Below are 14,457 nucleotides of genomic sequence, written 5' to 3'. Positions count from 1 at the left end.
TATCTCTATTAATTGTTTAGTTCAAGTAAACTGATGCTCAAAAGTATAAGGGAATTAAATAATAGAAATAGAGGTGACTGAAATGGATGAAAATTGAAAAACTTTGGAAAGGTTATGTCATTTGATGAAAATACTTAATACGTGATTTAATGAAACAACTGTGTTTCATCATTTGTCTGTCATTAAATTCATCATTCTGCATGAATGGAAGAGTAGAGCTTTACACTTTCAACTTATTGGATAAACTGCTGCACTTTTCATGAAATGATGAGCAGCTGAGTTTGCATTGCAAATGATGAACAATGAATTCGACACCAGATAAATAATGAAATATGCCTTTTTTTCATTATATAACAGCTTTTTTTAATCATATCAGCTTCAAATTACTTGATAATCTAATCAATTTACAACTCTGACTCATAATAAGCTGAGACAAAAAAAAAAAGATCAGATGCCACAGTGATAAAGACCGCCCTGTCCCACTGTGGGCTAATATTTATTAATTAAATAAAGTGTCTGTCAGCACTCGATGCATTTTCTATCAGATTTTGATGAGAATATTGTTTTCAGATTTGTACATTTATTTTTATTTTTTTTTTTGTATTTTAGAATCAGGGTTATGAATTTATTTAGCCTGGTAGACTAGCGGCTGCTAACAGCCTGATGAAAGATGGCAGCAAACAGAACTTTAATCAAAACTTACTTTACTGTAGTGAGAAGATGCAGATAAAGTTGGGCAACACTGAGGGAGATGGAAATCTCGGTTTCCATCTGATTCTGGTTCTCACTTGTTTTATATTTTGTGGCGCAAGCAGTTTTTCAGACCGTGAAATCAGGCGCTCGCCTAATGATTCATACAAAACAAAAGTGGTTTTTTTTGCCAAGTTTGGAAGCGGAATACAAACCATTTCTCCCATAATGGTTTCATCAACTGGATTACTACAGGGTAAAAACAAATAACCTTTTAAAGACAGTTGGAAATGAGAAAGTGCTAAATACATGAATTGAAACACATCTACATCTAAAAAAGATCATTTAGAGCTTTAAGTTGAACAGATTCTTTTGCACATTGACACATTCAGGCAAGACTTGCGGAGACCTTTCGACCTTTCTGGTCTGCCACACACAGGCTGCGGTTTGCAGTCGGATATGCGTGCGAGTTGCTGCAAAGCGCCTGCCTGAGCACAAAAGATATCCAGTGTTTAGAATAGTTTGTCATTGGCAGGCATGCTGGGAATCTCTACAGTTGAGAGAAAGTCCAACTCCAGTGTTTTACCAGAATCAGACCATGTTTCAATGCAAGGATGTGACATTGCTTCATTATATCCTTTAGTGATGAATACCTGGTTAAAATCGCCACTTAAAACGATTTTTTATTAGAAGAAAAAGCCCAGCGACCGCCCCAGTTCACCGTTCGACTGAGCCACGACATCGATGCAGCATCTCGCCACACGCAGTACTCCGCTGGTATCGGTTTCCTTATAAAGACGAGTCACGGTTAACACAACTGTGCTACAGCTGCTGTGGTATCGCAGTTTAACTCTGCAGGCCTCCAGGATCCTGTCCTCCCACAGCTTCCATCCTGTTTCTTGTAGCCTGTGGTTCTTCCTGGACTGTCTCATGGGACACAGCGCACTCCACCTGAAGAGCTGAAATTAGAGGGTGGCAGAACACGAATGAGCTGCCAAACGATGTGCTCCTTTGAGGGAAAATGTCTATGGGTGCCTTCAGACCACAGGAACTGCTTAACAGCTCTTAGAGCAACATGAAGGACCCACAACAAGAGTTGCACACAATTTAGTTTTGAGAACTGCTTTTGTAGGGTCCTAAATGCTCATGTATGACCAGCACCTGCCTACCACTCGTCTATTAAATGTCAGCTGGCAGTTAGGCTGCTTCAGTGTTTCCATCTGCAGTGCAACTGCTACCAGAAAAAAGGGCTACAAAAGATACTCTGGCCTGGTCCGCTAACATTTAAGGATTTAGTTTTTCCCTACAGCAATTAAATGTATAAATCCGTCTAAAAAAAAAAAGATTCAAAACAAAACCGGAGCAAAAATCTATCCCTGACCAGATGCCTTTTTTTAAACCCCCTCCTCTTGACAAAACAAAGGCATTCGCCATCATAAATCTTTTCTGACAGGTGATCTTGTTACACTCATCTACACATCTTCCCTGACTGGAGCCCTACAGCATTTCCTTCCTCTTGCAGCCCGTGTACAACACCCTTCCTGCTCCATTATACCCACATGGGCGCTGAGAGAAGACCCAAACTGCGATCTCTGGTCAAAAAATTGAAAAACTTTGTTGTGTCAAGCTAACATGCGGGCAACATTCATCCAATTTCATTAAAACATGCATTAGTAAAGGGCAGAGTCCCAGGATTGTTAGCATACAGACATTTTCTCTTTCTCAGAATTACTGTCATGTGATGGGACTGTACACTTCAATGTGTGTATGAGGGATGGAACAAGACTTCTCCTGTCCTACTCATATTCTGTGGTGTTTGTGTATTTAAAACTATTAAGCAGTCAGGTCAAAGAATGTGTACCTGCCAGCACTACCATTTTAATGCAGTCAAGTGTGATAACTTGCAAAGAGTATATCGTAAACACCACAGTTGTGGAGATTTCCCAAGGGTCTGGATTTGTTTTGTCATTTTTGACTTCAGCTCTTTAAAACTATACAGTACACATCCAGATGGACAATGTGGCTCCATCGTGGCCATTTCTGGCCATTTAAAACCATTGAAAACTAAAAGAATTTTCATTTCTTTTTATTCACAGTAATAAATCAATACAATTGAAGTCAAATGTCTTTAATTCTAAGCTCAACGCTTAAAAAGTGTAGTTTTTCATGTTTTCTACCAGATTTGGGGCATATGATGGGTTACTGCACTCCAATGGAGCAAATGAATAAACACACACTATTTGATATGTGGTATTTTATAGCCTCTTGTGAAAACACACAATAAATGGCTGTTTTTGTGATTTTCTATCTGCACAAAAAAAGTAATGATGCATAAAAATAACTGATACTGCTAATTATTTATATATATATATATATATATTATTAATTCAGCTGCAATGGTGGTTAAAAAATAAGTCGGGTAGCATGTATTATTTAGTTTAAAAAAATGTGATTTTTATGCCCTTCCTTTTGAAGGAAATTTTGTTTTTCATGACCAGGACTGTCAATCAAGTTGTTCAAAGTGTGAAAATATTGTTATATATTTCAAATTTACAGTATTTTGAGAATGCAAAGATGCTGAGTGTGAGAATTACCTACTTTGCTTTCCCTGCACATAATTAACAATGCATAATAATCAGTGTTTTTCAACGAGTACAGTTTGCAAACAAACTGGCATTTGAAAGGTTATTTTATACTGATGTTAGCTCAAAACTTTATGTAGTAAAAGTAGCATTTTGCCTCGAACCGACTGAGTGGAAAATGATTTTGTGCAAAGCCAGAAGGTTAATAAGTCAAGGTTTGGCCGCTTCCAGCACCCGTACCGTAAGTACACGAAGAGACGCGCAGTCGTCGGCTGGTTTCTTCGGGCTTGACAGGGATTTTGCCATCGACGGCTGTCTTGGACGTAATGGGAGTTTTGGATTAGCTAACGTTCACCACCGGTAAATCTTAAACGACGTTTCTTGTGTGTCCGATGTAAAACTGACGTTGTCTGGAAAGTCTGAGTTTATTTTGTCGTTTATTTTATGTTTTTCGCGGGGCGACATGTTTAATTCACGTATAGCCTCTTTAAGAACGCTAGCCAGGTAATGCTATCAGATTTGTAGCTAAGGTTACCACTGTGTTTGTCGTTGCTAGGCCAGTGTTTTGGTCTCGTTAACGGCTGTATTTAAGCTAAGCTAACGTTAGCTGAGCCGCTACTTTGATAAATTGTTGTTTGGAGTGATTGACGGTCCACTGATCTGTTTATGAGAGCGTCACGGTTGACAAACGGCTCCCAGCGGCTGTCACTTAACGACCTGACAATCAAGCTTTGATTAGCATTAGGTTAGTTAGGGGCTAAATTCAGTTAGCTAATTTAGGGTGTTGCCATTGAAATGTACCCAACACTATGGGGGCTTAAATAAGAAACGTTAATCGTCTGGAATGCAGAATTTTTACCTCCTGAGTTGTAATGCCTGCTGTGATTTACATGATATCAGTGAGCCTGGTTTTTAATAACCTTTTGCCACATTGATTTCAAATAGTTGAGCCTTCCAGCCTGGTTGTGTATCGGTGATATTAATCCCTGATTGTGTCTGCTCCATCTGGTTCAGATGTGGGCATTTTTTCTAGTGAGCTGTTCCTGAAGGTGCTCTGGGAGGAAGAGGACAGGAGGGTGCCAAGCAGTGAGGGCTGGTAGCTGCTCTCCACCATGTCCAAGAGCAAGAGCTCCGAGTCAGTCAAGGTGGTGGTCCGCTGCCGCCCGATGAATGAGAAAGAGCGGGCTGCTGGGTTTCAAAGGATGGTCTCCGTCGATGTCAAATTGGGCCAAATTCTTGTCAGGAACCCTCGGGAAACTTCAGCCAATGAACACCCCAAAGTCTTCACTTTCGATTCAGTGTACGACTGGAACTCCAAGCAGATAGATCTGTATGATGAAACCTTCAGGCCCCTGGTTGATTCTGTTCTTCTTGGGTTCAATGGGACGATTTTTGCTTATGGCCAGACAGGCACAGGGAAGACGTACACTATGGAAGGCGTGAGAAACGATCCGGAGAGGAGAGGGGTGATCCCCAACTCCTTTGAGCACGTGTTCACACACATTTCACGGTCCCAGAATCAGCAGTACCTGGTGAGAGCGTCTTATCTAGAAATCTACCAAGAGGAGATCAGAGACTTGCTCTCCAAGGACCAGTCGCGTCGTCTCGAGCTCAGGGAAAGGCCAGACACAGGTGTGTATGTGAAAGATCTGTCATCGTTTGTCACCAAGAGTGTGCGGGAGATCGAGCATGTGATGAATGTGGGCAACCAGAATCGTTCAGTGGGTGCCACCAACATGAACGAGCACAGCTCGCGTTCTCACGCCATCTTCGTCATCACTGTGGAGTGCAGCGAGTTGGGCGTGGACGGAGAGAACCACATAAGAGTTGGTAAGCTAAATCTGGTGGACTTAGCTGGCAGTGAAAGACAGACCAAGACCGGTGCTCAGGGGGAGAGGCTGAAAGAAGCCACAAAGATCAATCTGTCACTTTCTGCCCTGGGGAATGTCATCTCTGCTCTGGTGGATGGCAGGAGCAGCCACATCCCCTACCGAGATTCCAAACTAACTCGTCTGCTGCAGGACTCCCTTGGGGGAAACGCCCGTACCGTGATGGTCGCTAACATCGGCCCGGCGTCCTACAACGTAGAGGAGACCTTGACAACACTGCGCTACGCCAACAGGGCTAAGAACATCAAGAATAAACCACGGATCAATGAGGACCCCAAAGACGCCCTGCTCAGAGAGTTTCAGGAGGAGATCGCAAGGCTGAAGGATCAGCTAGAAAAGCGTGTAGGAAAGAAGAAAAAGAGGAGGCAGAGAAAGAGGGCTGGGGAAGGGAGCGACGGCGAGGACCTGGAAGATGGAGAGACTGAGGACGATGAAGAAGAAGGAGACGACAAAGGGGACTACTGGAGAGAGCAGCAGGAGAAGCTGGAGAAAGAGAGAAAGGCCATCATGGAGGACCACAGCCTGGTGGCTGAGGAGAAAACTCGTCTGCTCAGGGAGAAAGAGAAGAAAATGGAAGACTTGAGGAGAGAGAAGGAGGCCGGCGAGATGCTCTCAGCCAAAGTGAAGGTGTGTGGACTTCCAGCCATTACTTATCTTAGCAGAAAGAATGAAAACGGATTTGAAAACTTAACATTTCTCCTTAAAAGTGTTGTTTTCTAAAGTCATTGTTGTTAGGCATGCTTTGGAGCCTCCATTATTGACTTGAAGCTTCCTTTTTTATTTTCTTTCATTCAGGCGATGGAGAGTAAGCTCCTTGTCGGTGGGAAAAACATTGTGGATCACACTAATGAGCAGCAGAGAATGCTGGAGCAGAAGAGGCATGAAATTGCAGAGCAGGTAAACATTTATGAAAGGATAACTAAACTCATCGAGATTCTCTGATTTTTCACTTCTGTGAAAATAAAGAACCACTAAATACGTCACTTGTATGTTTATGTGCCAGAATGATGTTTATTGTGTTGTTTTACTGGAAACATAAATGCATTCTGCTCCATGAAGAATGTAAAGATGTGACAGATTCTGGGGAGTTTATACACCAGATCAACGTCTATGCTAATGTGACAGGACATGTTGCCTTACTGAGAGACGTTAAAAGGATCCGTTGTGGATGGGAGGTTGGGTTACATGTCAAAGTAACGTCCACATGAATGCCAGAGCGTCACCTGTCGGCGGTTTGATGGCCGCGGTTGACGCGTGTTTGTGCCTGTCTCCAGAAACGCAGAGAGCGAGAGATGCAGCAGCAGATGGAGAGTCGTGACGAGGAGACTCTGGAGCTGAAGGAGACCTACAGTTCTCTGCAGCAGGAGGTCGATATCAAAACCAAGAAGCTGAAGAAGGTAGGAAGTGAACTGGGAGAGGCTTGTGTGCTGAATCAGTGTCCAAATGGGTTTCATACAACGACGTCATGATGATGACGCAGCTTAGTTCAGCGGTTATTTATTTGAAAAAGACAAACGCTTGTTTCTAGTAAATATTTGAACACTGTTGAGATGAAAATAATCTGCGTCCTACAGGAGAAGCTATCAAAGGCAGAGGGAAAATGCAGAGTTACTCTTTAGTTTTTAAATTTTCACACGAGCTGTGAAATGCTTTAATGTCGGTGCATTTAACTTAAAGTGAGAGCCGCAGTAAAGTGACCGTCTTTATTATTATAATTTGAATCAAATGATGAGGTTTCCTAAAACACTGGAGGTCAGACAATATTTACAGAATGCATGAAAATGTTCTCCTATAACAAAAAGTCTGACTTGCAGTGCTTGAAGCTTTACATCAGGTGATAAAATGTCTTCCGACTAAGTGGGTCAGGCTCTATTTTAGATGGGGTAAGAATCCATTATTGGCCTCTTTGCTTTAGTAAACCATTATTACTCCTGACAGTCGGGACAGTCTAAGCCAAGTTCCAATGAAGACATACTCTGAAAGTCCTCTCTGGTCTCCAGCTGTTCTCCAAGCTGCAGGCCGTGAAGGCAGAAATCCAGGACATCCAGGGGGAGCACATTAAGGAGCGACAGGAGTACGAACAGACCCAGAACGAGCTCACCAGGGACCTCAAACTCAAGTATGTAGCCTCGATATCAGCCTGATACTCTTGTCTGTTTCCTGCTGACTGTGACCATGCAGAGTCCAACCTGATCCATGTTTTTAATGTTTTTGTGTGTCTTCTGTCTCCTCTGCTGTCGTTTTCTGCTTGCCTCTCACTGCTCGCGTTTGTCTGTCAGGCATCTGATCATTGAAAACTTCATTCCTTTGGAGGAGAAGAACAAAATAGTCAACAGGGCTTTCTTCGATGACGAAGAAGAATGCTGGAAATTGAAGCCCATCACGCGTATAGAAGAGTAAGTTACAGAATATTCACACTTTATGAAGCATTCTGCATCAGGTTAATGAGGCCTAAACATCCACATACCTGTGTATGTTTCTAAAAAGCTTAAACTTAGAGCTTGTGTAATGAATCTAGTGTTGTTTACAAAGAAAGTGTGATCACGTGGTCAGCCACAACATTAAAACCGTTTGGAAAAGGTCAGGCTTTTAGTTCAGATGCGAAATAAAAGAAAATATAAAATACATCAAATTGGGAAACATTTATAATCGATGCAAACTATCAGTTTAACTGAAAATACATAAAAGGATAAATGTAGGTAAAGATTCTGAAGCCAGATCCTCGATACAAACCTCCACTGTCTGGTGTTGTGTCCATGCCTTCATGTACACGAAAAGCTCATTTTATAGAAGCTTTCAGCATGATGCCGTGTAATTTATAGTTTCCCTCTGTGTGCGTCTCCTTCAGTGACCATCAGATGATGTCCAAGCCTCTGTCTGCGGTCGGCTACAGGCGGCCCCTCAGTCACCATGCTCGTATGGCCATGATGATGAGGCCTGACATGAGATACAAAGTAAGCTGCTCTTCACACGTTCAGTAGAAACACCATGATGAATGGTGCGTGTGCACAATCGGCACAAAGGATCGATTAAATCAACTAGAGGAAATTCAGTGTATTATATAGCAGGTGGAAAATGATATTTTGTTTAATTGTGACACAAAGCTAAAGTCCACCCTCCTGCCGAGCTGAAAACAAAAAAATTATTCATGATACATACTTGCAGCATAGTCCATGCTCAGACGTATGATTTGATTATTTCTCACCAGACACGGTCGTCATTTTTATACAAGTATCTGTTTTTTTGGGGGTTTTTTTGTCCACAAATCTGTCACTCCAACAGATTATCAAACAACAAAGAGGCATTTAATATATAAAAAATTCATAGCGGCGTGATCAACAAACTGTGTGCTCGTTTGTCTGACACCTGTTGCTACATTGTGAAACATACAGCACAAAGGTGACACCCATTAGTTTAATTACTGTTGGACATTAGCTTTTTCAGTTGTTGTCAATAAGGAGAGCGCATGCAGCAATCTGGGGGACCAGAATGATGGATTACATTCAGATTAGCCACATTTAGAGCATATTAGCAACAGGTTTGACAGTTTTTTTTAGTTGAAACTGTCAGAATCTTTCAGCAAGGCTAAGGCATAATTACGTCTGCTGCTTTCCAGGAAACAAGTTGCGTGGCCAGAGATGATCAGCCTGGCAGTTGTACTGGTCTGTAATCTGTAAGAAACTATCACAGGGCAATAAAGCCCTTTTATTGGAGCAGAGTGCGTGTTTCAGCTCGTGTAAGTGAGATGGCTTTATGATAAGGTGCTATGACGAAGCACATGCCAGTGTGGTGTCAAAAAAAGGTTGAATGCTATTTATCGTCCTCTACTTAAAGCCGAAAAGACATCATGTTTTGACCAGTCGTATTTCTTGAAAGCAGCAGAGCGACCTACAGGCTTGGTGCGCTGCCACACCCGTTGTTTTCTAACATGAGCTGTAATAATCCTACATTTTATCTCTTTCTAAATAAAAGACGAGGCAGGTACCAGTTTACATCAGCAGGTGACACATTAAATGGGATAGTTGAATGTTTTCAGCCGCTTTCAGTAAAAAGAAGGAAAAACTACATGTAAGTAAACACGATTTTAAAGTTTTTAGTACGAATGTGTGCGTCTGTTTCTGTTCCCTCAGGCTGAAAACATCCTGATGCTGGACATGGACCTGCCAGGACGGACCACTAAAGAGTACCAGGAGCCAGTTATCGCCCCAAAGGTGGCGGCAGCCCTGGAGGACGCCCTTAGGGATGAGGATGAGATCCATGTGGACGCCTCAGGCTTTCACAGCAGTTTGGGACCAACGCCGCCTGCCAGCGCCAGCAGCAGCCTCAAGAAGCCAAAGTCTGGGTAAGAGTGTCACCTGTAGTTCTCAGCCAGATGTTTCATGTCCTGCGTTGAGGCTGCAGCATCTGAGGGGAAGGTTTCTGTTGTCTATATTTCCTGAGGGGTCTGTTTAACCTCTGCCACTGCTCTCTGTCTCTCAAGTCGACCAAGAACGGGCAAGAAATCGAGCACCCCGACCTCTCCCTTCAGCCCCTCCAGTCCAGGATCCCCTCTTTACCCACAGTCCCGTGGTCTGGTGCCCAAGTGACGGATCTACCACTGCCACCAACCTCTCCTGTGCACCTTTTCACTTTAGGACTCAGCTGTGAGAGGATGAGGATTCTTAAGAAAAACCTTTTGAGATAATGCTGCTTTGTAGGTTTAAACTGTAACCACACTACTGTTAAATGTTGCCCCCTCATCGTAACTCCACGACGGCGTGGAGCCTCACATCACGCCTCGCTGCGATCACACTTTCCCTACGTTTGGCTGTATTCCAGTAATGTCTTAACCATCACAATGTTCTTAATATACAGACTGCAGTATCCTCAATGCACTTCTACATATCTGGACAGTGTGTGTTGGGTGAACTCTCCTTACTGTACGCATAGATGTGAAGAGACATGGACTCATCAGGAGGCTGTGTGTGTGTCAGTGAGCTGTTGTGCGCCTTGCTGCATTTTTGTGGTTCTTTACATCAACTTTTCAGTTTGTTAAATTGCGCTGTTTTGCAAGGGTTGGAGTTCTGATGATGTTGGACTGGAGCTTTAATTTTGTGTTGTTTTCTCTGTGAAGGAATTTGTTCAGCATGGTGGGGGAATACATTTGCTTCCTTTTGTTGCAGAAAGCTTTGTCTTTTGACTGCATGTTAAATATGAAGCCAGAGGTAATAAGTGAACTTGGTCCAGTTTCTCAACCAAGTGATAATCAGCCAAGATACAACTCCACAAATGTCCAGACCATACTTTGTGGATCTGTATGTACACATTGAGGGATGCTTCTGATTTGTGTCGGCTCTGGTTTCTTATTTAGCACACAGATTTTTAGGGTGACATGGAAGAAAATGTCCTCAAATGGTGAAATATTCCTTGTATCTCTGTATGATTGTACATTTAAGGGCCAGAGAGTGGAACACACTACAGGCTTGGCCTCTGTAACAAGTTGCTGTAATCAGTAGATGCTGGTCTTCCTGGGGCACATGAGATGGAGGTGGGGAACGACGGGAGAGAGCTCGGCACATTCGTACAAACACCCACTGTGGACGCATTCTAGGTTGCATGACATCGCATTTAGCCTCCAGATTTACCAGCTGGAAATCGATGCTAACCATCATCTTGGTCACTTTGACGTTCCTCTCCTGGAATGTGCCTCAGATACATCAGGGTTCCAAGGTGCCTTAAAATCTGCGTCCTCAATCTCTGCGCCTTCATTTTAAGTGTTCACACATGCCCCTCTTGACAAGTGTCATTGTTTATTCCCCTATAATATCATGAGAACGTGGGCGCACTCTTTAAAAGGAGAGGCAGACTGTGGACGCAGCATTCAGCCGACCCTCGGTTTTCTGGTAAATGAAGGGTGATGCATTTCCCTTCTAATAAGTCTCTCTCATACCTCATATACTTCTGTGTTGGCCTGATTGCTCCATGGAATGAGCTGATTTGCTCACCAGAACTTAAACCATCCTGGGAGCACAATTGATTGTTCTGCAGGAGTCACAAAACTCAGTCAAAACACTCTGGACTTGAAAAGATCTCAAGGTCTTCATGTGTACGCCTCCAGGTGGTGTTGGATAATATGCAGTTTTAACCTCCGTGGTTCAGCCTGCCTCTCTGCTGCTCTCAGTTCCCCACACTCTGTAACTGTGAGGGGTGTATTGTTCACTCGCTGCTACTGTGCATGGGTTTCCGACCCACTGTGACATTTCAACAAGCCTGGGTCAAGTGACAAAAAGGAGATCCTCTCACATACTTGGGAATTGTACTGTTTCTTGTTTTTGTTAAAGAGCCGTTAACCATCCAACTAACAGGATCTCTCTTGCTGTTTGACCCAAGCCTGGTTACATATTTAGATATTTAACATTGAATATAGACATGTTGAGAGGCAATCCTAAGTCAGTTTTGCAGATGTGAAAAAAACAAAAAAAAACACAAATAGGTTTCCACAATTTAAAAAAATTAAAATAAATAACTTATTGCAATCTTTCATTTTTATATAAAGATGTAGATATAATTTTTATATTCTTTTTTTTCTTTAAAATAGTTTTATTTTTTAGAGCTCTGTAATTTAATGTTAAAATTTTATTTTTGGCATCATACATGCAGTATGTGTATTCTTTTGTATTCAGCATGGCTTTTTACACTTAATAGGTTTTCCACAGGGAAGATGAAAGCATGGGTCAAGTTGAGGAACTGTAGTTATTGATCATATACATGTTAGCCATCATTTAAATTACTAAACGCAAACATAATCTTTAGAATAACATCTGATTGTTTTAGCTAACATTGCATTGCTGTATACCTGCTGCATGATTTTAGCACATTTGACTAGTACGTTTGGTTATGAGAATATTCATCAGTAATGGGAATTTGGTGAGCACAATGTGAAATGTCTTACTTAACTGAACACTTATACATCTATATCGCCTAGCTTCATCACTGGATCCAAACCTGAATACTTTTGTGACCAACTTTTATGTGCTGGTATTGTTTTCTAGCCAAATGTTGATTCTGCTGGTGCACTTCTGTCTGTGACTGGCTGTGTCTTTTACTTGTTTAGTTTGTTTTTATTATTAAAGACAATTCAGTGGAATGACTGTCATGTTCTATCATTAAGAACAACACATTTCTCCCTGCGTCCAATATTTGAGCAAAGCTACACCAACAGTTTCCCCCTGTTTCCAATATTTGACCAAAGAGAGTTTCCCCTGCCTCCAATGTTTGACCAAAGCTAGATCAAAAGCTGCCCCCGTTTTCAATGTTTGACCAAAGCTAGACCAACAGTTTCCCCTGCTTCCAATGTTTGACCAAAGCTAGACCAAGAGTTTCCCCTGCCTCCAATGCTTGACCAAAGCTAGACCAAAAGTTTCCCCTGCTTCCAATGTTTGACCAAAGCTAGACCAAAAGTTTCCCCTGCCTCCAATGTTTGACCAAAGCTAGACCAAGAGTTTCCCCTTCCTCCAATGTTTGACCAAAGCTAGACCAACAGTTTCCCCTGCTTCCAATGTTTGACCAAAGCTAGACCAAAAGTTTCCCCTGCTTCCAATGTTTGATCAAAGCTAGACCAACAGTCACCTTGCTTCCAATGTTTGATCAAAGCTAGACCAACAGTTTCCCTGCTTCCAATGTTTGACCAAAGCTAGACCAACAGTTCCCCTTGCTTCCAATGTTTCACCAAAGCTAGACCAAGAGTTTCCCCTGCCTCCAATGTTTGACCAAAGCTCGACCAAGAGTTTCCCCTGCCTCCAATGCTTGACCAAAGCTCGACCAACAGTTTCCCTGCCTCCAATGTTTGACCAAAGCTAGACCAAAAGTTTCCTCTGCTTCCAATGTTTGACCAAAGCTCGACCAACAGTTTCCCCTGCTTCCAATGTTTGACCAAAGCCAGACCAACAGTTCCCCTGCTTCCAATGTTTGACCAAAGCTAGACCAACAGTTCCCCTGCTTCCAATGTGTCACCAAAGCTAGACCAAGAGTTTCCCCTGCCTCCAATGTTTCACCAAAGCTAGACCAAGAGTCTCCTCTGCTTCCAATGTTTGACCAAAGCTAGACCAAAAGTTTACCCTGCTTCCAATGTTTGACCAAAGCTAGACCAACAGTTCCCCTGCTTCCAATGTTTGACCAAAGCCAGACCAACGGTTCTCCTTACTTCCAATGTTTGATCAAAAATAGACCAACAGTTTCCCCTGCTTCCAATGTTTGACCAAAGCTAGACCAACAGATCCCCTTGCTTCCAATGTTTGGCCAAAGCTAGACCAACAGTTTCCCCTACTTCCAATGTTTGACCAAAGCTCGACCAAGAGTTTCCCCTTCCTCCAATGTTTGACCAAAGCTAGACCAACAGTTTCCCCTGCTTCCAATGTTTGACCAAAGCCAGATCAAATGTTTCCCCTGCTTTAAATGTTTGACCAAAGCTCGACCAACATTTTTCCCTACTTCCAATGTTTGACCAAAGCTAGACCAACAGTTCCCCTTGCTTCCAATGTTTGACCAAAGCTAGACCAACAGTTCCCCTTGCTTCCAATGTTTGACCAAAGCCAGACCAACAGTTCCCCTTGCTTCCAATGTTTGACCAAAGCTCGACCAAGAGTTTCCCCTTCCTCCAATGTTTGACCAAAGCTAGACCAACAGTTTCCCATGCTTCCAATGTTTGACCAAAGCCAGACCAAATGTTTCCCCTGCTTCAAATGTTTGACCAAAGCTCGACCAACATTTTCCCCTACTTCAAATGTTTGACCAAAGCTAGACCAACAGTTCCCCTGCTTCCAATGTTTGACCAAAGCTAGACCAACAGTTCCCGTTTTCAATGTTTGACCAAAGCTAGACCAACAGTTCCCCTTGCTTCCAATGTTTGACCAAAGCTAGACCAACAGTTTCCCCTGCTTCCAATGTTTGACCAAAGCTCGACCAAGAGTTTCCCCTTCCTCCAATGTTTGACCAAAGCTCGACCAAGAGTTTCCCCTTCCTCCAATGTTTGACCAAAGCTAGACCAAGAGTTTCTCCTTCCTCCAATGTTTGACCAAAGCTAGATCAAAAGTTTCCTCTGCTTCCAATGTTTGACCAAAGCTAGACCAACAGTTTCCCATGCTTCCAATGTTTGACCAAAGCCAGACCAACAGTTCCCCTGCTTCCAATGTTTGACCAAAGCTAGACCAACAGTTTCCCCTGCTTCCAATGTTTGACCAAAGCTAGACCAACAGTTCCCCTTGCTTCCAATGTTTGACCAAAGCTAGACCAACAGTTTCCCCTGCTTCCAATGTTTG

At 42.7% G+C, this 14,457-nt stretch overlaps 2 protein-coding genes across 2 annotated transcripts in view; one reads left to right on the top strand and one right to left on the bottom strand.

Moving 5' to 3' along the window:
* The window catches only part of tmed4 (transmembrane p24 trafficking protein 4), a 260,820-nt gene that overhangs the window by 51,880 nt on the left and 194,483 nt on the right, over window positions 1-14,457 (bottom strand). The window lies entirely within an intron of this gene.
* kif3b (kinesin family member 3B) lies at window positions 3,537-12,291 on the top strand. The gene is made up of 9 exons (XM_072366746.1): window positions 3,537-3,632; window positions 4,287-5,788; window positions 5,957-6,058; window positions 6,436-6,558; window positions 7,162-7,280; window positions 7,441-7,557; window positions 8,010-8,115; window positions 9,292-9,503; window positions 9,642-12,291. Exons 2-9 carry the CDS (start codon window positions 4,385-4,387, stop codon window positions 9,745-9,747), a joined length of 2,289 nt encoding a protein of 762 aa, XP_072222847.1. The 5' UTR covers window positions 3,537-3,632; window positions 4,287-4,384; the 3' UTR covers window positions 9,748-12,291.

Source organism: Leuresthes tenuis, unplaced genomic scaffold (assembly GCF_036924035.1).
Source record: "Leuresthes tenuis unplaced genomic scaffold, fLeuTen1.0.hap1 SCAF_16, whole genome shotgun sequence".
NCBI lineage: Eukaryota > Metazoa > Chordata > Actinopteri > Atheriniformes > Atherinopsidae > Leuresthes > Leuresthes tenuis.
This window is presented reverse-complemented; position numbering and strand designations above follow the sequence as displayed.